The sequence below is a fragment of the Nycticebus coucang genome, chromosome 22, assembly GCF_027406575.1.
Source record: "Nycticebus coucang isolate mNycCou1 chromosome 22, mNycCou1.pri, whole genome shotgun sequence".
NCBI lineage: Eukaryota > Metazoa > Chordata > Mammalia > Primates > Lorisidae > Nycticebus > Nycticebus coucang.
Window position 1 is genome coordinate 44,864,188 of NC_069801.1, and position 12,001 is coordinate 44,876,188.

A 12,001-nucleotide genomic window follows, 5' to 3' on the forward strand; every position below is an offset into this window, starting at 1 on the left:
TTTTCTACATTTTGGAACAGGTTGAGTAATATAGGTACTAATTCCTCATTAAAGGTTTGGTAGAATTCTGATGTGAAACCATCTGGTCCCGGGCTTTTCTTTTTAGGGAGGTTTTGTATAGTTGATGCTATTTCTGAACTTGATATGGGTCTGTTCAACATTTCTACTTGATTCTGGTTAAGTCTTGGAAGGTGGCGTGCTTCCAAGTATCGGTCAATTTCCTTCAGATTTTCATATTTCTGAGAATAAAGTTTCTTGTAATATTCATTAAGGATTTTTGGATTTCTGATGAGTCTGTGGTTATTTCGTCTTTGTTGTTTCTGATTGATGATATTAGAGATTTTATTCTTTTTTTCCTGATTAGGTTGGCCAGAGGTTTATCTATTTTATTGACCTTTTCAAAAAACCAGCTTTTTGATTTATTGATCTGTTGTATTATTCTTTTGTTTTCAATTTCATTTAATTCTGCTCTAATTTTGGTTATTTCTTTTCTTCTACTGGGTTTGGGGTTGGAATGTTCTTCCTTTTCCAGTTGTGTGAGATGTCCCATTAAGTTGTTAACTTCCTCTCTTTCCAATTTTTTTTGCAGATACAGTAGGCTTTAAACCATCAAAAGTAAGGAAGGACAAGAATGGTCACTTCATATTTGTTAAGGGTAATACTCAATATGACGAGATCTCAATTATTAATATCTATGCACCCAACCAGAATGCACCTCAATTTATAAGAGAAACTCTAACAGACATGAGTAACTTGATTTCCTCCAGCTCCATAATCGTTGGAGATTTCAACACTCCCTTGGCAGTGTTGGATCGATCCTCCAGAAAGAAGCTGAGCAAAGAAATCTTAGATTTAAACCTAACCATCCAATATTTAGATTTAGCAGACATCTACAGAGCATTTCATCCCAACAAAACTGAATACACATACTTCTCATCAGCCCACGGAACTTACTCCAAAATTGATCACATTTTAAGTCACAAGTCTAACCTCAGTAAATTTAAAGGAATAGAAATTATTCCATACATCTTCTCGGACCATCATGGAATAAAATTTGAATTGAGTAACAACAGGAATCTGCATACCCATACAAAAACATGGAAGTTAAATAACCTTATGCTGAATGATAGCTGGGTCAGAGATGAGATTAAGAAAGAAATCACCAATTTTTTGGAACAAAAAGACAATGAAGACACAAACTATCAGAACCTCTGGGACACTGCAAAGGCAGTTCTAAGAGGGAAATTTATAGCACTGCAAGCCTTCCTCAAGAGAACGGAAAGAGAGGAAGTTAACAGCTTATATACTTTTAGTGGGACTGTACTTTGGTACAACCATTATACAAAACAGGATGACAGCATCTCAAAAGATTAAAAGTAGAACTATCATATAATCCAGCAATCCCACTTTGGGTTATATATACACAAAGGAAATAAAATCACTATGTCAAAGAGATATTTATACCCCCATGTTCATTACAACACTATTCACAGTAGTCAAGATAAGGAAAAAATCTTGTCCATCAACGAATGAATAAAGAAAATGTGATATATATTTACAATGAAGTATCATTCAGCCTTGAAAAGGTAATAAATTCTGTCATTTGCAACAACATGAATGAACCTTGAGGACATTATGCTAAGTGAAATAAGCTAGTCACAGAATGAAAGACACTACCTGATTATACTTGACATGTGGAATATGAAATAGATGACCTCATAGGAGCAGAGCGTATAATGGAGGTTGTTGGGGTCTAGGAAGAGGAGGAAATGGGATGATGTTGGTGAGATGGTACAAACTTTGAGTTATGAAGATGAATAACTTTTAGAGCTCTCATGCACAGCAATATATCTATAGTTAACAATAATATATACTTGAAATTTTACTGCGAGGGTAGTTCTTATGTGTTAATGCAAATAAAGAAATAGGTAATTATGTGAGGTAATGGATATGTTAATTCACTTAATTATTTCACAGTATATGTGTATAACAAAATACCAAGTTGTACATCTTAAATATACACACTTTTTATTTTCCAATCATACTTCAAGAAAGCTATAAAAAATACTGAATTGAATTTTGTAAGGTGATATTCGACAGGGGATTTCCTTCACTTAGTAATTTGGCTGATACTTTGGTATTCATGCCACTGTTTATTGCTGGTAGTGACTTGCCTCATCTTGTCCTTCTGTGTTGATTTGAATCATTCACTGTGAAGGAGCTGGCTGCTAGTTTAGTTCTGTCCTCTTTTGTCACCACATAGCAGCATTGGTGATGTTTCAAAAAATGAAGGGAGCAAGGATGTCTTGAAATTTTGGATTGACTAAGTGATATCCAGGTGAGTGGTCTAATGCTTCTTTTTCATTATGACAGCAGCCATTCTTAGGTTCCAGTCTGTAATTTTTTTAAAGTCTAACTTTCTAACTATGTTGGCTCTTGCTTTGTTTCAAGAAGGGAAGTTTTCTACTGGAAAGTTTTAGGAAGGTTCACAAAGATATGAATTTTGAGTTTCATGATTAGCTCCGAGGCAAACAGATTCTAGGAAAAGCAGAAGCAGAAAATCCGTTTGCCTTTTCTTCTATCAGATTCGTTTGTAGACACTAATAGAAATAGGATATTCAGAGAAAGTATGTCTACTTTCAAGATAAGAACAAGGGATACTCACTCTTCTTTAAGGTCATGTTTCATCCTGATTTTCCTTCATGGCCAGCATCATTTAAACTGGTCTTCCTCAGATTTAAAGAGCCTTCTAAAGAAGCTTAAACAGCTAGGTGTCAGTGGACCACAGTGTGAAGGTTTGGAGTCAGGCTTTCACTGAAGGGACAAACGCATACTATACTAGTGTGTCTGTATTGTAAGTAGGAATATATTTCTTAGAATAACAAACTTTCTGATCAGCTCTGATTGCTAGTGTTTTAATTATACTCTTTTTTTTTTCACCTAGTCCCCAAGAAGGGATTATGTGGTGTATGCTTGTAATTCCTCCAAAATGAGAAAAAAAAAATAGGTATAGCTGGTACAGGCCTATTTTCAGTAACTATTACATATCTATAAATAATATTCATAACATTTACCTCTACTTGATACAGATTCCCTTTTCCTTCAACTAACACCTCAGTGGATTGGGGTTCTTTATCTGGTGGGAAGACCAAACTCTTCATTCCTAAAGCATCTGAGTCTTTAGTGGCCCTGCCTTTATTGCATTAGTATGTCCAAGAGAATTCCCACAATTCCAAGTAAGCTCTCTCTGTTTTAATGGTGTCTATTTCCTCTCGATAGCTGAAAAATAATCCCTTTTTTTACCCTGTTGATGCAGTGATGCTAAGAACCCAAATTAGCCAGATGGCAGTCTCAGCTGCTGTGTCACCAGGACAGATGTTGCCTACTCATGTGAAGTTATTTCTTCTTTGGGAAGCCTTTTAAACTGACAGAGATCAAAATTCTGAGAATAAGAAACCACAGTATAATGAATGGATTATTGGGTATGTTAGTGAAAGAAACTGCTTCCATCTTTGCTCTCTAGTCTTGACACTATGCACTTTGGCAAAAGAATTTTGAAGCATGACTTACAAGTCATTGATTCAAAGAAAGGACTGCATCTTATGGGATGGTGTTGCAGCCTTGCAGATGGTGCTTTCCAGCCAGCTATATATCTGAGTCTTCTATAGGCCTTCTGCAGAGCAGCTGCTTCTGTGTAAAGAAGTACTTATAAGATTGGTCACTTCCCTAATTGGGAGCTGATTGCTATACTTGTTTGTAAAATTAGTTCCTTGATCAGCAACTAGTTTGCATGGTATACCATGATGACAATAGGATGTCGTCTAAGTCTGCACTTGATGATGTTGGCAGAAGCACTACAGCCAAAGAAAGCCAACACATATAGAGGATGATTGTCTACTTACACACAAATTGCTCTTCTTTCTCATCTAATGTGCATAATGCAATGGTACATTTAAAAACTATTAAGAATAGAATCTAAATGTATTACCAGAACAAATAAGTAAGCAAGGTGATGGTCATGTTAATCAGTTTGATGTAGGCATTCCACATTGCTTATCGAATTAGTACATTGTACCCCATAAATGCATTAATGTACAAAGTTATGATTTAATACATAAAACATACTGTTAAAAAGTAAGTATAATGTACAATAATGGAATAAAATAAAAATAAAACTAGTAGATGTCATAAAAAAATTTAGATCATTATCTTTTATGAATACGTAGGTACTTAAAAAATATAAGAAAATTAGATACAGTAATATGTAACATGACAAAAAGAAACTTGATCTTACATCATACATCAAAATTAATTCAACATGGGTCCTATAACTAAGTGTAAAAGTTAAAAATAAAAAACTTCTAAGATAAAACATAGGAGAATATTTATGTAATCTTGTGATAGGCAAACAATTGAATAAAGGAAATAGCATTACTATAAAAGGCAAAAATATAAATTGTTATTGATCAAAATTAAAAATTTCTACTTGCGAAAAGTCACCTTAACAAATGAATACCATAACAAATATATAAAATTGTTATGTCTATTAAAAACAAGCAATTTTTAAAATATTTTTTAAAGAATAGGTAAGTTATGGATTGGAAACCAGAATTTGCAACAATATACTGTATTTATGTCTATTTTCTTTTTGCTTTCTGTGTCAATTATCATATTGTCTACATTTATCCATTTTCTCCTTCCTTTTTTATACTTAGGCTTCATTTATACTTTTTTATCATGTTAGATAAAATCCTTAGCTATTTAGACTTAAGGAAAATATTTCAAACATTCTTTTCCCATTAAATATGATGTTTATAAGTTTTTTTTACATTGATTGCATATGTTAGGTAAAGACCCTCTTACAATCATGTCTTGACCCCAAAAGGTGTGTCACACCCAAGACCCCACCTCCCTCCCTCCTTCCCTCTCTCTGCTCTTCCTTTCCCCACCTCTCTCTCCTCCTTTCTCTCTCTGCTCTCCCCTTCCCCAACACCCACCGTGTTATTAATTGTCATTAATTGTCCTCATATCAAAATTGAGTACATAGGATTCATGCTTCTCCATTCTTGTGATGCTTTACTAAGAATAATGTCTTCCACTTCCATCCAGGTTAACACAAAGGCTGTAAAGTATCCATTTTTTTAATGGCTGAATAGTATTCCATGGTATACATATACCACAGCTTGTTAATCCATTCCTGGGTTGGTGGGCATTTAGGCTGTTTCCACATTTTGGCGATTGCAAATTAAGCTGTAATAAACAGTCTAGTGCAAGTGTCCTTATGATAAAAGGATTTTTTTCCTTCTGGGTAGATGCCCAGTAATGGGATTGCAGGATCAAATGGGAGGTATAGCTTGAGTGTTTATAAGATTTTTATAGATAGTCTTTATTAAGATAAGGAAGATTCTTTTTGTCCCCATTTTCAAAGAATGTAAATATAGTCTGACATAATATTATTAAGCCACTTCATTGTCATTTTTTTCATCATAGATAATTTAAATCATCCAAATCATATAATAAATAACAACATTGCTTCATGTTTTATCTTCAGGGAAAAGCAAGTCAAGTTGAATCTTGATATTAAAAAGAGCTTAAATAAACAGTCCTACTCACTGGGTGGAGTTGCCACCTTCAGATTTCTTTTATAAGATGATATACACATCAGGGTTGAGAAATCAGCTATTGCATGCATGCATTCATTTGGAGTTCTCACTGAAAGTCCTAGTAAAGCCCATCTGATAATGGTTTCTGTGATACCAGGAACTTGGTTGATCTGTGCACAGATGATGCTCTTTCTGAAGGGCCTAAGGCCCTTATTAAAAATGTCCTCTGTTTTCTGGGGTCAAGTGAAAAATTTGAGGTGTTTTTAACAGGTCTATCTCTTTCATTACTCATTTGCTTGGTTATATGCTCTATGTAGGAGGTTATTCTTTGTTTTTGACCTCAAGTTCTTTTTCTTCTGTCATGCTTTAGTTTAGTTCTTTTAACTTCTTTCCTTGAAAAGCAGTTAGTTTTCAAAGTTCTGGAAAATAATATGCATTGTAGGTCTTTATTACTTCAAATGGTAGACTTCTATCAATTTCATTAAAAGGAAGCTAATAAATAGAAATAATTATTACATGAATTGTGTAGTATAGCAACAAGTACATAGCACTTATTATCTTCAATACCTCATAATAATAAAAAAGAATATTATTCTTCTGTTTAAACTATCCCTAAAATACAGAGTAAACTATACTGAAAAAAGCATGCCTCCTCCTATAGGAATAAAAGAAAGTTGCTTAGCATTGTGTTCAGCAGAATCAGTCCTATAGTTTCAACTAGCTGCAAGAAATCTAAAAAGGATAGTCTTTGTTTGGGTTGTCCAAATTCTTTCATAAACAGTGGATGTTACTTAAGAAGACAGAATGGCTAATAGACAAGTAGCAATCTGTATATGGGTCATTATCAGAGTTATGAGATACATAAAAATCAAGAAATGTAAAATCTGAGCAAACAGAAACAAATGAAACCTTGCCAGCAATACCAATAAGCCAAGCAAGTCGAAACTTGTGTGGGTGAATCAGAAAGGACTCTATTAACTGTGTTTTTCTTGGAAGTGAAATAATGTACCATAACAAAATCTTCCAAAACACTTTTGTAGTGATCTATGTATAATAAGGAAGTGATCCATATTTCAGCTGAATGTGCCTTTGTGAGCTCAATATATTGAAAATACCTTCTTCCAGGTTAGGGCTTATCATTTTACCTTCTTTATAACAGACTTATAAAGACTCTATAACAGACTCTATAACTTAGTGGATAGGAATGTAAATTAGTCCAACCACTATGAAAAACAGTATGGAGCTTCCTTAAAAAGCTAAAATAGAACTACCGTATGTTGCAGCAATTCCATAACTGGGTATATATGTTAAAGTGATATTTGCATTTCCATGTTCATTAAAACGTTATTCACAATAGCCACATTATGAAATCAACCTAAGTGTCCATTATTGGATGGATGAAAACATGTGATATATATGCAATGTATATTATTCAGCCATAAAATGAATTAAATCCTCTCATTTGCAATAATATGGATGAACTGGGGGTTATTATGTTAGGTGAAATAAGCCAGGCACAGAAAGACAAATATTGCATGATATGTTGTACTTGGAACTTGAAAAATTAAATTCATAGAAACAGAAAGTAGTATAGGGGTTGCCAGGGGCTGGAGCTTGTGTTTGGAAATGGGAATGTGTTGATCAGAGGGTGCAAAGTTTCAGTTAGACAGAATGAATAAGTTCTGGAGATGTAATGAACAGGACAGTGACTATAGTTAATAATATATTGTACACTTGAAAACTGGTAAGAGAGTAGATCTTAAACATTGAAATGCAGATATCTCTTTGACATAAGCATTTCCCCAGCAGTGGGCTTGCTGAAGCATATGCTAGGTTCTAGTTTTAGTTTTTTGAGGAAACTTCATACTTTTTTCCATAATGACTGTACTACTTTATATTCTCATAATTCAATAAACAATTAATAACTATAATACATAAGAAATTCAAATAAATTAATAGCAAAAAAACTAAACAGAAAATAAAATTTAATCCAATGAAAAAATGGGCAAACAACCCAAACAGATATTTCTCAAAAGAAGACAGCAATACTAATTATCAAATCAAACCACAAAGAAATATTATTTCACCACAGTTTAAGTGGCTATTACTTTTAAAAAAGACAAAAAAATAAATTCTGGGGAGAATGCAAACAAAGGGGAATGCTTATACATTGATCATTAACTTTCTAAGCATTTTGTATCACATTAGAAGCACATTCAACACAATGAAGCACTGTAAAATGCCCCAAATTTTTCAGGATAGACCACAAAATCTTGAAATCACAGAGCTGAAAAGAACCTTAGAAGCCATCTGTCCAAATTATATTGGTATTTTCTATACTTTGTTCAGGGTTATTTGCTTGGTTTTCTATTGGTTTATTGGCTTTAAAAATAATTTGTATTATTAAAAGTTTCAAAATAGATATTTAAGATATGAGCCCTTGATCATTTGAAGTTTTGCAAATATATTCTCCCATGGGTCTTTTGTCCTTCCACTCTCTTAACCATTTAGCATTGCTTGCAACTATCACACTCTTTTCGATCTCACTTTGCCTTTAGTGGTTAGATTAAACCATTGCAAGAGCCATGTAACCTACAGGTTTTCTTCTTTGATACATTATTTTATATTCTTGTATTATGATATGCAATTCTAAACATGGAATTCCACAATTTATATTTTGCCTGTATTCACTTCCTTTTCTAGAGGGTAACATCTAGCATGTTATGTATTGACATATTTGAGATCCTTTATGAACCAGCCCTTGCTTAACTGTTGAATTCATGATATCAATTATGTGCCCTCAATCCAGCTAATGCATACCTCCATATCTTAGCAGTGCTTTCTTTTCACTATTTAGGATTTCTTAAAAAGAGCCTATGCTCAAACTTATTACAAACACTTTATTGACATTATAGGCAGTAAAAGTAGAGGGTATATTAGGAAATAAAGTGAGAAAGGAGAACATTTATTATCCTATTTCCTGTATATGCTTGATCCAAGTTTATCTCACAGGCATTTAATGCTCTTGTACATATCAAGTACTTTACCCAGGCCTTCTGGGCAGCTACTGGGGAATCTAGATCCCATGTCCATAATGAGGCATTTCATTTGCATGTAGAAGAGGTAGGTGGAGCCAGAGGTTCCACAGATCCAGTTAGGTCAGGCCAGGCCCATAAAGGTGGGGTTACAGATGTTTGCTAAAGCTGGCCCTTCCCCACAAGAGAAGGCAAACAATTGTCTACATGAGAAAATGAGGCAACTTTGGCAGCAGTATCCATGACTCTCCATTGAGCAAGTGGCCTAGACCAACAGGCAGATGACACCAAGTGAGAATGGGGATGTGCACAACTTGGGTTCTGGACACTTTTTATGCCCTATTTATCACATATGCCTTTCAGAACAGTTAAGCTGATGAAAGCAGGGTGTCAATTAAAAGCACAGAGGGAAAGGGGAAGGGAGATCATTCATGTTAATGGGTCTGACACTTGTGATTCAAGTAAGTCATCTGGTTGCATATTGAAAATTTTTTCAAAAAACAGAATATCAAAATCGTCTCTGTTTCTTTCATACTGTGTTACTCTGGTTCTTGCTTCTTGGTCTTACAATTACTATTTTATTTTCCAGGTATAATGAAGGTCATATCTTGCTCTTTATCTGGATACCTTGTGACTATTCTCTTACAGATAACAGCACTCACCTCAGGTAAAGATATCTATTTCTTTTCCAAGGTGCATCATATCTATGAAGAAAAATATTGGTGGTAAATGACTTTAAAAGAAATGAGCAAGTTTCTCATTACTATTTCATAGATCCTACCATTATTCTAGTTTCGTTGGTAAAAATGAGTGTTAAAGCAGTGTATTATTAAGAAATGTTATTTCAATCACTATCTCCTTCTCAGTAACAAATACACATGTTGTGATACTGTACTTTAAGAATAGAGGCAGACAAATGTCTAACATCTCCCCTTGGGAAAGTCAAATTCTTACCAGAAAATTATAATAAAGAAATCCTTTATATTTAAAAATAAGTTGTAGGCTTAATGTGGTGAAATATGTCTATAATCGCAATTACTTGGGAGGCTGAGTTGGGGGGATTGTTTGTACCCAGCGATTTGAGGTCAGTCTGATCAACATAGGAATATAAATGTCTTAACATAATAACTAAGTAAATGCATTGAAGGCTATGTTAACCAATTTGATGAAAATATTTCAAATTGTATATAAAACCAGCACATTATACCCCATGATTGCATTAATGTACACAGCTATGATTTAATAAAAAAAAGAAAGAAAGAAAGAAAAGTACACAAGAAAAATGCAAAAAGAAAATAAAAATAAGCTACAATCATTTCTGTGACCAAATGAATCAGAAATTTAGTAGACCTCAGTAATGGAAAAGTTGGTGTGACATGAGCTGGAGCTGTCCACATATTTTCCTAAGAGCAGGGGCCCTTAACAGTTTGATAATTCAGATTCCTTATAGTGAGAAGGTTAAACTTCATATGATTTTTACGTTCATGGTATATTTTTTCCATCCTTTTGCTTTTAACCTTTCAGTATATTTTTACTTAAAGTTGGGTTTTTGTTTTTGTTCTTTGAGTTTTGAGTAACATAACATTAAGCATTACTTTGTATTTACAGCCTGATTATCTTTTTATCTTTGTCAATTGAGTATGTGTCTACTGACATTTTATGAAATTATTGTTATAGTTGATGTTACATGTATGGTATTTCTGTTTTCTGTTTTTTCCCACCTGTTTTTTTCTTTCTTTCCTTGCTTATTTGTACTGATTATTTTATTTTATTTTGTCTTTGCTAAAATTTGCCTTTGGTTTTTTTTTAAGTTTTTTTTTATTAAATCATAGCTGTGTACATTGATATGATCATGGGGTATCATACACTAGCTTCACAGACCGTTTGACACACTTTCATCACACTGGTTAACATAGCCTTCCTGGCATTCTCTCAGTTACTATGTTTACTGTTCAATAAAGATTGAAAGTTGCCAACTTTAAGAATTTCAACCACATTTTCTTGAACATATTAATCACAATTAATTTTAATTTTTGTCAGCTACCTTTAATACCTAACAAATTATGAGATAGTTTATGTGTTTTAATTTTTTATTTTGGTTATACATTCCTATCTTTTAGAATTTCTGGTAATTTTGAATTGAGTGTTAGAAATTGTAAATAATGATATGCTTAGGCAGATGATATAAAAGAGTTGATTTACTCTTCTCTCTATCAGGCAAATAGAAGGAGATTAATTGTCTTACTTTCAATCAGAGGCAATTTTGATTGAAGGCTGAGTTTTAGCCTTGGTACAGCTCTTTCTAAATCTGCTTCTCCTTTAGCCCTCCAAAAATGTCAAGTGTGGCCTGGTTATTTTCTCTCCTTCTGACAGGTTCTAAATTCTAAGCTTTGTCTTAAAAGATTCCTAAAACAAAATTTAAAAAAATAAAAAAGAAATCACTAATTTTCTACTTTAAATTTTAGTTTCTTGCCACTTGTCACATAACTACTGCTTCCAGATGATTATAGCATTGTGAATAGAATAACCTGGGGCATGCACTGACTTTAGTAAGAGTGGGTTTAACACTGAAAATAATTGCCTAACTGGGACCACATCAATTAAGAGATGACATTCATACAAATATATATGAATATATATTCATTTCCTTTCCCCAAAAGGAAAAAGGAACATGTGTTTTGTTTCCATAGATAATTACACATTTAAAATTATTAGCTTATCTAAAGAAAGTTAAATTGTTGACAACAGGTATTGACTTGCTGTGCAATGTCAGAAAATCCTGAGTAAGAAGGTCATATTTTGGCATTTTTTTCCTTACGATCTCTATCCAGGCCCTGGGGAGTTTGGTCTAACACTCAGCCTTTGGTCTCTGTCTTTACCATAGCACAATTTGTAGTGCATGGCACAGTGAAGCCTGTGGTGGCCACACCGGGTGAACAGGTTGACTTGCATTGCCAGCTTTCTCCGCCACAGAATGCCTCACTCATGGAAGTGCGCTGGTTCCGAGACCGCTACACGCAGCCTGTGTACCTGTATCAGGGAGGAAAAGACATGTACATAGAAATCATCAAAGAGTATGTTGAACGAACAGAGTTTCTGAAACAGTCCATTGAGGAGGGCAAAGTGACCCTAAGAATCTACAATATTAGTCCTTCTGATGCTGCGAAGTACCACTGTTTCTTTAAAAATAGTGACTTTTATGAAGAAGCCATTATGGATCTAAAGGTGGCAGGTAAGGTTTCTCACATGATCACTTTTAAGGTAATCTGAAGTTGGACTCTAAAGCAACACTATTATTTTTTAAATCTAGATTTTTTTATGAGTTACTGAGCTGAGATTTCATTATATTAGTCCAGGCAATGG

At 33.8% G+C, this 12,001-nt stretch overlaps 1 protein-coding gene across 3 annotated transcripts in view; it reads left to right on the top strand.

The window, feature by feature from the left end:
• The first annotated feature begins 2,224 nt into the window (after window positions 1-2,224).
• Window positions 2,225-12,001, top strand: part of LOC128575205 (putative selection and upkeep of intraepithelial T-cells protein 1 homolog) — a 48,344-nt gene continuing 38,567 nt past the window's right edge. For all 3 annotated transcript variants that reach the window (XM_053576671.1, XM_053576672.1, XM_053576674.1), the window contains exons 1-3: window positions 2,225-2,338; window positions 9,228-9,305; window positions 11,523-11,870. In XM_053576671.1, the coding sequence (XP_053432646.1) occupies window positions 9,233-9,305; window positions 11,523-11,870 (421 nt within the window). In that variant the 5' untranslated portion in view covers window positions 2,225-2,338; window positions 9,228-9,232. The remainder of the gene's footprint in view (window positions 2,339-9,227; window positions 9,306-11,522; window positions 11,871-12,001) is intronic.